We start from the raw sequence: 13,965 nt of genomic DNA, 5'->3' as shown, positions 1-13,965 counted from the left end.
AAAGTGAGGGAGCTGGTGGCTCACACCTGCAACCCTAGCTACTCAGGTGGCTGAGATCTGAGGATCATGGTTTGAAGCCAGCCTGGGCAGGAAAGTCCATGAGACTCTTATCTCCAATTAACCACTAAAAAGCTAGAAATAGTGCTGTGGCTCAAATGGTAGACCACCAGCCTTGAGAAAAAAAAAAAAGGTAGGGACAGCACCTAGACCCTGAGGTCAAGCCCCAGTACCACCCCCACCACCCCCACACAAAGTAAAGTTTAAATTGCAGAAGTGCCTGGCTGGCACTCTTGGTAGTAAGCTGATAAAGGGAGGAGCCATCCCATCTTATCCATAGCTACTTATCATAGAGTAAGTGCGCAGAAAGTATTTGCTGAATGTTTTTCTGTAGGAACCGGGTGCAGGAACACGAAGAAAAGGGGTTTTCTCCAGTTACCGCCTTTAAATGGACTCCACGGTCTCGATGTCCTGCCTGAGCCAGCCTCCCCTGCGCTCACTTGCTACTATAAATGGAGGAGTAGAAGTGATGATAGGAGGAACAAAGCTGGGTCTGCCGCTTCTATTCAACCCCTTAGAAGGTGTCTGTTCTCAACTGTTTGACACATCTGATTAGTAATGGGGAAGGGCTGCTCTCTGCATCCTGAGACACCCAGATACAGCCTGCTGGGGTCCCATGGGAGTGTTCCCAGTATCACTCAATAAGTCAGAGGTGAAAGAGTATTTAACTTTTATCTTTCAGGGACTCTGAGGCATCCTGTTGTAATTCCCTAACCCTAGACTCAGTAGCTGGAACCTTCTTACATATTTCCTCACCTTTCCTGACTTCTTGGATCCACTAATTGCAATTAAGGCTGGTCCCAACAGAGCGTACCCTTATGGCACCATCCTTATAAGATGCTAGCATGGATAGAAAGAAGGGAGGGGATGGTGGATGGATGGATGGATGGATGGGGAGGTAGATAGGAAGATAGAGTGGATGGATAGAGGGTGGACAGATGGATGGGTAGATGGGTGGATGGATGGATGGGGAGGTGTATAGGAAGATAGGGTGGATGGATGGAAGGTAGACGGTGGACAGATGAATGGGTGGGAAGATGGGTGGATGGGAAATGAGTGGATGGATGCATGCATGGGCAGGTGAGTGGGTGGGTGGACGAGAAGATAGACAGATGCGTGAGTGGAAGGATGGACTGAAGGATGAATGGATGGATGGACGGACAGAATGAATGAATGGATGAGTAGGCAGGGTGGGAGTATGGCTGGCTAGAGGGGAAGGAAAGAAAAAGGGTGGCTGGTGGTAGGGTGGCTGCCTGGGTAGGGAGAATGTAACCGAAGAGATTTACCCACTTTCCTTGGGGCAAACCAACTGGCAGAGCAGAGCAACCAAGGCGCACGGTCCCCATCCAGGTTCCTCTGGAGAGCCGAGGCCAGAGAGGCTGGGGGGGTGGGGGGGAGGCCCCGGCGGAGGCGGAAGGGGGATCGGGGCTCCTGGGGGGGGTCTCCCCGCCGCATCTCCCCCGGGGGGGGCCCCGCGCCTGATGGTGCCAGGAGGGGGGCGCCCCGCCCCCACCCGCGGCGGCCTCTCCCACGCGGCCGCAACAAGCTGCCGTTGTCCCGCGGGCCGTGGGCCCGGCACAGTGGGGCTTTGTCCGGCCCCCCGCCACGACCCACGGGGGAGGGGGACCCCACATGACCAAGGGGGTAGGAGGAGCCTGCGGTAGCGGCGGCGGCGGCGGCGGCGGCGGCAGCGGCGGCAGCGGCGGCGGCGGCGGCGGCTCCATCGTTTCACTCCGGGGCGGGGGGTCGGCCGGCGGCGGCGGCGGCGGCGGCAGCGGCGGCGGCAGCGGCGGCCCGGTGTTGCTGCGCGGAGCCGCGGACCTCAGACCCCCGAGGCCCCCGCCAGGCCCCCGGCACCCGGCCAGGGCCGGCCGAGCGGCTGTGAGACAGAGCCTTCCGGGTGGTGACCTGGGGGTGCGCCCGGCCCCCCCGCCTCAGGGACCATGGGGAATGGCATGACCAAGGTAGGGGCGGGGCCCGCGCAGCCCGCACTCACCTGGCCGCCCCGCCCCGCCCCGCGGCCGGGCCGCGCAGGGCCGGGGTGCCCGCCGCTGACCTTCGGGTCCTGCCCTCAGCCCTGCGCGCCGCCTCCGCTCCCCGCCGCCTCCCCTGCTCTCCGGCTCTCTCGCCCGGTCCCTGCCTTCCCCCGGCCGCCGGCCACTCTCAGCACGCTCTCCCCATCCCCGCGTCCCTCCCCCCTGGCTCTGGCTCCTGGGACCCTGGCCCTCTCCCTCCCGGCCCTCCCCTCCTCCCCGCCCCCCTTCCCTCTCTTCCGTCCTGACCTCCCTGGGTCCTCCCTGTAGTGAACTTGTCACCCATGTCGCCCACCCACCGTTCCCGGAGCCCCCTCACAGCAGGGGGGGGACCTTACTCCCTCGGGTCCCATCGTGGGACAGAGTGTTCAGAGGTTCCCCTCCCCCCCCCCATCTGGGGTGGAAAGAGGCAGAGCCTGGCCCGCTGACCCCTGCCTGTCCTTCTTCTAGGTGCTTCCTGGACTCTACCTGGGAAACTTCATTGGTGAGCAGCGCCCACTCTGTCCCAAGCCCTGGCCCTCTGCCTTGTCCAGGCTGGTTGGTGTCCACCATTCATGGGGTGCCCACACACCTTAGAAGCTCTCAGGAATGGGGTTGGGGGCTGGGAAGGGTCAAGAACCCATGGAGGAGTCGTGGGTGTATGGTCCTTAGGCTTGAAAGGGAGGGGGGAGCATCAGAGGTCAAAGGGCAGCACCCCAGGCTCCTGGTCTGAGCTTCAGGCACTGCTCTGGGCCCTCCAGCCCTGGAGGGTTCCCTCAGCCTTGAGGCTTTGGGTTCAGATCTGATTGATGGTGATACCTCCAAGTAGGAAGTTGGGGTAACCCACTCTTCCACAGCCTCCGCTCCTCTAGGAGGGGGACAGGCTGGACCCCTGGGTAAACAGAGTCATGAGACCCTGAGAGGGGCAGGTGGGTGGCCTGGTGGGGAGGGGGGTATAGTGTATGACAAACCTACAAGCGTCTGCCTTCCCCCTTCCCTCAACCATCCCTTCTACAACCTTCCATGGGGCAGCAAAGGTGTAGAGCCTCTTGTCTCTGCTTCAGGGATTTCTAGGATGGCCAGAGCTGAACATAGACTGTGTAGGAGAAAAATGTGCTGAGGGGACCCAAAGTGGAAAAGTCACAGAAGAGAGAAGCTAAGGTCCTCCCTCCCCCCTCAGCTCGTGTCTGCCTGAGGTGTGAGTCCTCTGTTAGTGCGCAGGTTCCTGGAGGACAGGTACCATGGAGCTGGTCCCAGCCCCCCAGAGCTCACCCAGGACTGTACAGCCAGCTTTCAAGGAATGATTGCTGAATGGGGAAGTGGATCTGTGGAGATGGAGGGACTAGGTTGTTTCACCCTGATAATAAAAGGGGTACCTATGCTGAATACCCAGCCCTGAAACAGAGCCACTGATAGGCAGCATGGTGGGACAGACTCTGGGTTGTTGGTCATTTATCTTAGATACACATATATAATATTTTAAACAAAAGGAAGTCCCATTTTACATATTGTTCTGGAGCTGTGCTTCCCACTTCGAAATAATTGTGGACATCCTTGTGCATTAGTGCAAGAGATTATTTTAATCACTAAACAGTATGCTAATGTATTGATAGAGCTGGGCACTAGTAGCTCACACCTGTAATCTTAGCTACTCAGGAGGCTGAGATCTGAGGACCGAGGTTCAAAGCCAACCAGGACAGGAAAGTATGTAAGACTCTTATCTCCACTAAACTACCAGAAAAAAAAGGAAAAGGTGAGAAGTGGAGTGGAATGGAGCTGTGACTCAAATGGTAAAGTGTTAGCCTTGAGCAAAAAGAAAGTGAGAGAGCCTAGGCACACACACACACACACACACACACACACACACACACACACACACACACAGAGTATGTATATACCATTTCTTATCCGGTCCTTTTTTGATAGATATTTTGTTGGTCCAATGCTTAACTATTTCTGATTTAAGCACACACACATACACACACACACTGCTGCACAGAACAGCAGCCTCCACACACAGTTCAGTACAGACACTTGCGCATGCCGTTCCTAGAAGGAGAACTGTTGGTTTGAAGGATATACTGGTATTTGGAATGGGAAGAACAGCTTGAGCAAGGCTGGGGTTGCTGGGCTGTGTCTAGTGGATTTTCCCCAAGGCAAGAGGAGAGCCTTGAGGTGTACAGAACCTGTCACACTTAGAGTGGGAGGTGAGGAAGGAACAAGCAGCCAGTGGAAGGTGGGCCCGACTGGAGTGGGGGTAGGGTGGCGAGAAGATCTGTACACAGGCTTTTGCTGCACTTGGCCATTAGGAGCAAATAAGTCATACCTGCCAGCTTGGCTCAAGTACCCTGTTTCTTTCAGATGCCAAAGACTCAGATCAGCTGGGCCGGAATAAGATCACACACATACTCTCTATCCATGAGTCACCCCAGCCTCTGCTGAAGGTACTTGAAACCCCCATCCCCGGGCTGTGCATAGGTGGGAGGGGGCTGTAAACTCCCATACCACTCCTTTAACAAGTACCTACTATGCTAGGTCTGGGGCTGCATATTTTTTTCCTGTTCAGTACTATAGATGGGACGCAAGGCCTTGCATATGATGCTAGGCAAGTGCTTTATCATTAAGGTATGCGCTCAGCTCCTGGGCAGCCCTCTTGATTCAAGCTACCTCATTGATTCTCACCACTAGATCATTTGATGTTTTCATCTCTATTTGGAAACTGAGGCCCAGAAAGATAAATTAACACACCCAAGGTCACACAGGCAAGAAGCTGGCCAGCTGGGATTTGAATACAGGCCACCTGGCCCCAGAAATCTCACCCCAAGCCTTAAAAAGGCTCACTCACCAGGCACTGGTAGCTCATGCCTATAATCCTAGTGACTCAGAAAGCTGAGATCTGAGGATCAAAGTTCAAAGCCAGCCAGGCAGGAAAATCCATGAGATTCTTATCGCCAATTAAGCACCAAAAAAGCTGGAAGTGGAGCTGTGGCTCAAGTGGTAGAGCACTAACCTTGAGGAAAAAAACAACCAACAAAACAAGGACAGAACCTAGGCCCTGAGTTAAAACTCCAGGACTTGCACAAAAAGAAAAGAAAAGAGACTCCCTCATAGGCTTCTCATTGTACACCTAGATAGATGATTACAGATGATTCTGGGTCTTGCTGTGCAACCTTGATTGGTGACTTCTCCTCTTGGGGCCTTTTTAAAATTTTTTTTCAGGTAATTTATTTTATTTTTATTTTTATTTATTGTCAAAGTGATGTACAGAGAGGTTACAATTTCATATATTAGGCATTGGATACATTTCTTGTACTGTTTGTTACCTCCTCCCTCGTTCCCCCTCCCCCCTCCCCCTCCTCCCTTCCCCCATGAGTTGTTCAGTTGGTTTACACCAGTTTTGCAAGTATTGCTTTTGTAGTCGTTTGTCTTTTTATCCTGTGTCTCTCAATTTTGGTATTCGCTTTCAGTTTCCTAGTTCTAATACCAGTATATACAGTTTCCAATGTACTCAGATAAGATACAGTGATAGTGCAGGTACAACCATAGGAAGGGGATACAAGAGGATCATCAACAATAGAAGCTACGGTTTCACATGGCATGTTGAAAGTAATTACAATAGTGATATAACACTCGTTTCCATAATCTTGGGGCCTTTGATTCCTCAGTCCTGACTGCCCCCAGATGGCTGCAGCAAGGGTGCCAAGGAGCTGTAGGATGGTGGTGATACTGGACACACCCTAAGACAGGCCCCCACTGGAGGGTTGCTGCTGGAATCTAGGGGGTGAGACAGCTGGGACTCTTGCAAGTAAAGTAGGAAATCCAGACCCCTGGTGCTGTAATCAGGAGACACAGCTTCACATTTTCACTGGGTTACTCCCTGAGCCTGTTTGTACACCTTGTATGTAGGCATGTTGCTTTGAGCCTATGAATTAGCACTGATAGCATAACAAAACTCAAGTATCCTAGTCCCATAAGCTGAGCTTTATCTTCCTTCTTATCTGTTAGTGTGTGTGGCACACAGAAGGGAAGGAACTGTAGGTGGGCAATGGCTCCAGCTAGTCCTGCCATGGACTTGCTGTGTGACCCTCTCAGGGTCTTTTACCCTCTCTCAGTCTCAGTTCTGGTCATCTCTACAGGCAGTCTCTCATGATCTATGACTCTGAGTGTCAAAGAAGAAATTTCCAGGCCAGTGGAATCGGATTTTGCTTTTGTAGGGCAGCCTCATTTGGGAGTATTTGATCCAAATAGATTGCATGGGAGACTTGACAGGTTATTAATACATTTACTAAGGAAGTGACTGCTTACAAAAATGAGTCCCTGTCTCAGCAGTCCCTCCTCACTGGTGACCCAACACACACACACACACTCATCAGGAAATTTAGTAGTCAGGGTTTGGTACTCCTTTGCACTCCCAAGGCCAAATGTGTGGGAAAGAGAAACTGCAAAGCTTGCAAAAGATGCCAGTTTCATGACCTTGGGGGATTCACTTACGCAGAGAAGCCTCAGGCAAAGCTACAGACAAAAGAGGACAAACAGGACAAATGAGAAGGTTGAGTGGTTCTTTAGTCACAACCAGAGGTGGGCCAGGAACCTACCCCAAAAGATTCATTTAAAGTAAGTTTCAGAGGCTGTCCTTGAGAAAAGCAGTGAGGTCCTTGGTACAAAGGCAGAAATCATCTTTACAGCAGGGTACCAGTGCTCACACCTGTAATCCTAGCCTCTCAGGAGGCTGACATCTGAGGGTTGTGGTTAAAGCCAGCCCAGGCAGGAAAGCTCATGAGACTCTTACCTCCAATTAACTACCAAACAAGCCTAGAAGTGGTACTATGTCTCAAGTGTGGTAGAGTGCTAGCAGTAGGCGCACAAGCTCAAGGACAGTGCCCAGGCTCTGAGTTCAAGCACTAAGACTGGCACCAAACAAACAAACACCAGAAACTTTACAATAGTGTCTGGAGGTTAAGCATGAAGCAAAAGGTACCACGTGTGATTTTAAAAACATTACTGACAATGTGTTCCTTGACTATTCTAATAATTAGCAATGGTTTTTGTAAGTAAATATTCCGAACACCAGGAGTATGAATAAAAGACAAGAGCTGAAGGGCAAACTCAATTGACCAACAGATTTTATTTGGGATAAAAGCCTGAGATGGGTACCAAGTCTCAGAAAAAGAAAATGGCACCCCTCCTTTACAAGAGAGTCTCTTTTTATTAGGCAAGAAAAAAACAAACAAAACAAGTGAAGTCAGGCAGGGAAGCTGGAAGTGGGGTGAGCTGGAGGCAGGTGGGGGAGCAATGTCATCTTGAGCAGGGAGTTTCAGGGTCTTCTGGGCAGGGGGTGGGGCAGCAATGCCAGGCCTGGCCTTGGTCTCAGGCTCTTTTCCACTGGTGCATTTGTTCAGGGGGAAGGGGAGGGGGCCATTTAGCAAGGTGGGCACTGAAGATATTTCTGAGATACGGCTCTCCACAGGGAAAGTGAGTGCTTTCAGCTTGTTATTTTCCATCAGTGTTCTAGCTGTAATTCATGAAATGTAAACTTTTGTAGCCCGGGTTGGCCCTGAAGTCTTGATCTTCCTGTCTCAGCCTCCCAAGTGCTAGGATCACAGGCTTGTGACGTTATGCCCAGCTATTATTTTTTTAAGCTTTCCTTCTTGCCAAGATAACCTAATCTTCCCTTTCCTTTTTACTGTGTAATTTTGAAATCCCTGCTTGGAGGCGGTGACTTTAAGAAACCTTTTCCCAGCTGTGAGATGAAAAGTTTCTAAACCCTTCTAATCAAGTTTTCAGGGCACTGTCTTGCTCAGAATGTTCTGGAATCACAGACAAGGGTTGGGAGGCTCCTAGAGATTGTGTCTATTTTGGAGGGACAGAGAGATCATAATGGCTCAGAAGGGTGGAAGGGTGGGCAGCCTGGACCAGTCCCCCCTGCCTGAGAACATTTTGTGTGTGTACTTGCAGGATATTACTTACCTTCGCATCCCATTGGCTGATACTCCTGAGGTACTCATGTAAGTCCCCCTGGATGGGCCAGTGTGGATGTAGGCAGACAGCTGCTCCTATGCTCTAGGGGGAAGCAGGTGGGACCAGGGAGAGCAGAGAGTACTGAAGCCAGAAAGCAGTCATCGTTTCCATTGTCTCAACCATGTCCTTGATGAAGTCCCTGGCCAAGACAGTGAGCCTGCCAAGCCTGGGACTCCTCAACTGTGAAATGGAGGAAGTGCCCCGTCTCGTGGGACCACATGTACCAGCAGATTTGAAAGGGTCAGGCTCAGCCTGTATCTGGCCTTGGAGTTGAGACATCTGGCTTCCTGCCAAGCCCTGCCATTCATTTACTGCTAAGTGACCTTGGGCTTCCCTTCCCTGAGCTCAGCCGTCAAAAGGTCGCCCAGGAGACTCGTAAAGATCAGATAGCACAGGTTGAGAATGGAGAAGAGAGCCTGGTGTGTCACAGGGTCTCAGAAGGAAAAAAACAAAACAAAACAGGACTTTCATTTAGGTTGGTGGCCTTAGCACCCCGGTGTGGGATGGGCCCAGACTGAACTCCTTCTCCTTGCCCTTTGCTGTCATTGTTCTGTGTCCTCCCATTGCAGACACCAGAGGATGGGCCCCCACCCTTTATTGAAAGGCCAAAAGACACTCACAATGAGAACCAGATCCTCAGGACCCACAGACTCCAGAGCTCATTGTCTTCTACAATTCCAAAAGTGGAGGGGGAGGGGGGGGCAGGAGACAATTCCCAAGAGACCTCCCCAGCCCAAAGTGCTTCTCACCATATTGCTTTCTTTTCTAGAAAAAAGCACTTCAAAGAATGTATCACCTTCATCCACTGTTGCCGTCTTGGTGGAGGGAACTGCCTTGTGCACTGGTGAGTCCCCTGGGCTGAGAGGGACATGGGGTGGGCTGTGCCCCATCCCCAGCACTCATTCCTCCTTTGAGAAGGTGGTCCACCATTCACAGGGAGAGGCACCCTAGGGGCTGTGGGCTCTGGCCTTCGCCAGCAGCAGCTTCTCCAGATCTCAGTTTCCTCATCTGTTAAATGGGGAGACGAATGTTGAACTGGCAACACAGTCAGAGAGAGGCGATGACCCGTATTCATTCCCTCTGCACCCTTTCCAGCTTTGGAGGCTGGGCTGCTGGCCCAGAAACCCTGAGCTAGGCAGCGGGGCAGGGTCTCAGAGTTTTCTTGGAAACCTCTGGATCTGCTGGTATCATTCATTCCAGAACTTCTAACCAAGTACCTATAGTGCCCCAGGCCCAGGGCACTGACTTTCTCAAGTCTCATCTCCTCTGTTTCCCTGATCCTGGCCACACGCCTCCTACTCTTCAAACCCACTAGCTATCCACCTCATGGGCTTCATACATTCTACGCACCCCTTTCTTTTCCTCTTTATTGATTTCTATTGGCTGTGCTAGGTATTGAACTCAGGGCTTCCTGTCTGGTTAAGCAGGTACTCTACCACTTGAACTTCACCTCCAGCCCATTTACTTTTTTTTTTTTTTTTGCTCGTCCTGAGTTTTGAACTCTGGGCCTGGGTGCTGGCCCTGAGCTTTTATGCTCAAGGCTAGCATGCTACCACTTGAGCCACAGCTCCACTTCCAGCAATTTTTGTAGTTTAGAGGAGATAAGAGTCTCATGGGCTTTCCTTCCCCAGGCTGGCTTTGAACCACGCTCTTTAGTAGCTAGGATTACAGGTAGCCACCAGTGCTCGACCCATTTATGTTTTTGAGATAGGGTCTCTATGCCTATGTTGACCTGTGATGCAATCCTCTTAGTTGTGTTTCTCAGAGTCTCTGGGGATGCAGGGCACTTGTCACTGCGTGTGGGTACTGTACGTCCCCTGAGATGACAGCCACCAAACACCATGCCCAGCCATTGGTTGAAATGGAATCTTGCTCCATATTTTGCTTGGGCTATCCTTAAACTAATCCTCAGATCTCTGCCTCCCAGGGAGCTAGAATTACAGGCCTGAGCCATTGCACCCAACTTTTTTTGGGGGGTGGGGGGGGTGGTAGTGCTGAGAATCAAACACAGGGTCTCATACACAGTAGATAAGTGTCCCCCCACTAAACCATTTCCCAGCCCTAGCCCATACTTAACCTAGCCTTTACGACTCAGTTGATGTCACTTCCTAAGAGATCCTCTTCTCTGGAGCCTCCCATCCTCCAACCACAGCAATGCTTTTCCAGTGGGGGTTCCCCGGACCCAGACTTGCTTTCAAAACAGTTGCCACCCATTGAAACTACTTCGCTGGGTAGTATCTGTTCTCCAAACTCCAGGACAGCAGAGACATGTGTCTTTTATTCCCCACTATCTCCTCAGTATCTGCAAAGGAAAAGGCGACCAGGAAATGATTGTGGAACGAATGAGTGATATTTCCACCAGACCTTTGATGTGGGGAATGGGGTGGAAAGGGACCTCACAGACAAAGGCCTGGAGCTGAGTAGACAGGCTCTCAGGCTCTTGATGTTGGCACTCAGGAAGGCAGGATGGGGGGGTGGGGGCTGCTGTGGGAGGAGGTAACTGGGGATGCAGAGACCCTACCCGAAGCCTGGGGTTGCTGGGGGTCCAGTTTTGCAGGCATCTCCCGCAGCACCACCATTGTGACGGCCTATGTGATGACGGTGACCGGGCTAGGCTGGCGGGAAGTGCTGGAAGCCATCAAGGCCACCCGGCCCATCGCGAACCCCAACCCGGGCTTTAGGCAGCAGCTTGAAGAGTTTGGCTGGGGGAATTCACGGAAGGTAGGGGCTGGGCAAGGTTGGGTGGGTTGGGTGGGCCAGGGAGAAACCTTTGCTCCCGCTGGAGTGCAGCACCCATGGAAAAGAATTCAGCTGCCGACCTGGCTGGTAACTGTTCCGCATCTCCAACTGGTGACCTTGAGCTAATCCTGCTCTGAGGTGTAGTTTGTCTTAACAGCCAAGTGTCTGTCCCTCCCTCCCTCCCTCCTTCCCTTCCCTTCCCTTCCCTCCTTCCTTCCTTCCCCTCCCTCCCTTTCTGGCTCCTTTCCTCCCTTCTCCTCCTCCTTCCCCTTTCTCTTCTCTCCACCACTTTGAGCCAAACCTGTCCCTTTTGCTTTTAGATCTGATACCAGAGGCTGGGTTCAGATCTTAATTCTCTCACCTATGACTGGTGTCACTGAGGCAGAAGCATATACCATCATATGCCACTCCTTGATTGAGATGAGGTCTTGCTAACCTTTTGTCTTGGCTAGTCTCAAATTGAGGTCTTCCCAGTCTCTACTCCCTGAGTAGCTGGGATTACATTCATGAGCCACCACACCTGGCCTTCATTCCTTCCTTTGGAGACAAGGACTTGCTACACAGTCCAGGCAGGCCTGGAACTTTAGGTCCTTCTGCCTCAGCCTCCCTGGGGAGAACAGGCATGTTCCATCACACTTGGTTTGGTTTTTCATCCTTTTTATTGTTTAGTTAGTTTGTGCTGGTCCTGGGACTTGAGTTCAGAGTCTTGGCACTCTCCCTTAGCTTTTTGCCCAAGGAAGCTCCATGTGCAACTTTTGGCTAATTGGAGAGAAGAGTCTCATGGACTCTCCTGCTCAGGTCTGGCTTCTAGCTGGGATTCTCAAATCTCAGCCTCCTTGAGTAGCGGGTTTACAGGTGTGAGCCACTGGTTGCCTGGCCTTCTGGGTCTTTCTGAGGCCCAAGCAGTGGCTTTTCACTCCTCCTGAGCAGGTGGCATGGAAATGTCAGGAAGGGAGGGAATTAGGGGTGAGAGGGCAGAGTCTAGAGTGCTTGGGGGGTCCTGCGCAGGTGGCAGATATTGGGAGGGTGTTGAACTCAGCTCTGTGGACAGAGGACAGGCTGGGGGGAGAGGAGGTCCTGCGTTGCAAGTGGGAAAAAGGGTTCAGGCTGCAGAAAGGGGCACCCAGGAGAGAGGGGCACCCGGTGAGGGAGGGGCACAGAGGAGGGAGGGGGACCCCAGGAGGGAGAGGCGCCCAGGAGGGAGGGGCACAAGGGAGGGAGGGGTATCCAGGAGGGATGGGCCCCCTGGAGGGAGAGGCACAGAGGAGGGAGGGGGCCCCCAGGAGGGAGAGTCGCCCAGGAGGGAGGAGGCGGAGCGGAGGGGCGTGGCCTGACCTCCGCCCCGCCCCCAGCTCCGGCGGCAGCTGGAGGAGCGCTTCGGGGAGAGCCCGTTCCGCGACGAGGAGGACCTGCGCGCGTTGCTGCCGCTGTGCCGCCGCTGCCGCCGGAGCTCGGCCGCCCCGGCCGCCACGCACCCGGCCACGTCGGACGGGAGCCTGCAGCGCCTGGTGCCGCGCGCGCCCCGGGACACGCACCGGCCGCTGCCGCTGCTGTCGCGCGTCAAGCAGACCTTCTCCTGCCTCCCGCGCTGTCTGTCCCGCAAGGGCGGCAAGTGAGGAGCCCCCCGCCCGGGCACCCCCTTCCGACCCGCCGGCCCCTCGGCGGGCCGTCGGGGCCTCCCACGGCCGCGACGTGCCCGGAGTCTGTGGGGAGCCCCCGCCCCGCGCCCGCCCCGCTCGCGCGCGTCCCCTCCCGCCCTCCTGTGCGTCTTGTCCGGGCCGGCCTGCTGCAGCCACCTGGTGCCTTAGTCCTCGGGCTGGGGGGAGGGGGCCCCGCGCGAGAGGGGCCGACGGGGGGGCGGGGGGGCCGACGGGGTATTAAAGAGACTCAGAAGCCGCCTGCCCCCCGCGCCTCTCCGTCTTTGTGCCCAGGCCAGGCCCCGAGTCTGCTGCACCTGGGGGGCCCACGGCCTCCATCAGAGCCGAATTCTGAAGGCATGCTCCTCTGGCCACCGCCCCTCCAACTCCCTCCCCACTTAATACGCCAATACTGGGGCCCCCCCTCACACCTTCCCCTGCTTGAGTTCACTTTGTCCTCAGGGAGGCTACTGAGGTTCAGAGAGGTCAGGCAGCCTGCCCAAGGACGCACAGCTGGAGCAGGAATGCTGGACGGGAACTGCCGTGGTCTGAGTCTCATGACCTGGATGGAAACTCAGTCTGAGTCCCAGGACCACAGTTTGGAAGCAGCACCTTCCTCCCCTCAGGGGAGGCTGGTGAGAGTGGCCCGCCCCCCAGAGGTTAAAAGCCAGGACAGCCAGTGATGAAAGGATGAGTGATGTCATCAGAACTGGTTCTCCTACACTGAAATTAACCGGAAGATGAAAGGCGTGGGGAGTCGCTGTCACCACTAGCCACTTGAATGAGTTTTTTCTTAGGCATGAGTTCTGGACTCAGGGCTGGGGAGACTTGGATCTCGGTGAATGGGGGGGGGGGGCGGAATAAAGACGACCTAAGTCAGGGGTTAGGGCGGGGCCATTTTGCAGTTGAGGGGGGGGGGGGAGGTCCAGGCCTAATACTTGAAAAAGCCCCAGGTTAGCATGTAAAGAGCAAGGTGGCAGGACTGCCCAAATGTGGGGGACAAGCATCCTCCTGCCTGCTTGTGGCAGCGCCAGCCACTCACTTTCACGCGCCTTCCCATCTTAGATTCTGCCTTCCCCTATTTAAACCCCCAAGAACCCATCATGTACAAGACCAAAGAAAGCCCCCCCCCTCATCCATTGTTCCAGGTCCTCCTGGCACCACCTCCCCCACGCTGACTCAACAACCCACCACTCAATTTACTGGACCAAACACTTCATCTGCACCTCAGTTCATCCTCAAACAACCCACTACAGGCGTTGCTATTTATCAGCGGAGACTAAGGCTAGTGTCAGAGTGATCATCTAGCGAGCAGTGGGGCTAGGGTGTGAGCTGAGGCAGCCTGGCTGCAGGTTTCCTCTCCCCCCCGCCCACCTACCTTTGACTATCTAAAAACTCAGCCAACCTCAGACTTAAAAAAAAAAAAATGCATCTGGCTCACACCTGCAATCCTAGCTACTCAAAAGGCTAAAGCCAATCTGGTCAGGAAAGACTTTTGAGAT

At 53.9% G+C, this 13,965-nt stretch overlaps 1 protein-coding gene across 4 annotated transcripts; it reads left to right on the top strand.

The window, feature by feature from the left end:
* The first annotated feature begins 1,778 nt into the window (after positions 1–1,778).
* Positions 1,779–12,752, top strand: Dusp15 (dual specificity phosphatase 15). 4 transcript variants are annotated; one of them, XM_048348973.1, is made up of 7 exons: positions 1,779–2,021; positions 2,541–2,574; positions 4,431–4,513; positions 8,025–8,074; positions 8,857–8,931; positions 10,637–10,808; positions 12,179–12,752. In XM_048348973.1, exons 1-7 carry the CDS (start codon positions 2,001–2,003, stop codon positions 12,440–12,442), a joined length of 699 nt encoding a protein of 232 aa, XP_048204930.1. In that variant the 5' UTR covers positions 1,779–2,000; the 3' UTR covers positions 12,443–12,752. The 4 variants fall into 4 exon arrangements, with proteins under 4 accessions (XP_048204930.1, XP_048204932.1, XP_048204933.1 ...); XM_048348975.1 differs by having other exon boundaries at positions 1,780–2,021; positions 2,541–2,627; positions 12,179–12,751; XM_048348976.1 differs by lacking the exon at positions 1,779–2,021 and having other exon boundaries at positions 2,326–2,627; positions 8,025–8,066.
* The last annotated feature ends 1,213 nt before the right edge of the window (positions 12,753–13,965 follow it).

Source organism: Perognathus longimembris, chromosome 6 (assembly GCF_023159225.1).
Source record: "Perognathus longimembris pacificus isolate PPM17 chromosome 6, ASM2315922v1, whole genome shotgun sequence".
Classification (NCBI taxonomy): domain Eukaryota; kingdom Metazoa; phylum Chordata; class Mammalia; order Rodentia; family Heteromyidae; genus Perognathus; species Perognathus longimembris.
Note: the sequence above shows the minus strand (reverse complement) of the source record. Positions and strands in the feature narration are given on the sequence as shown.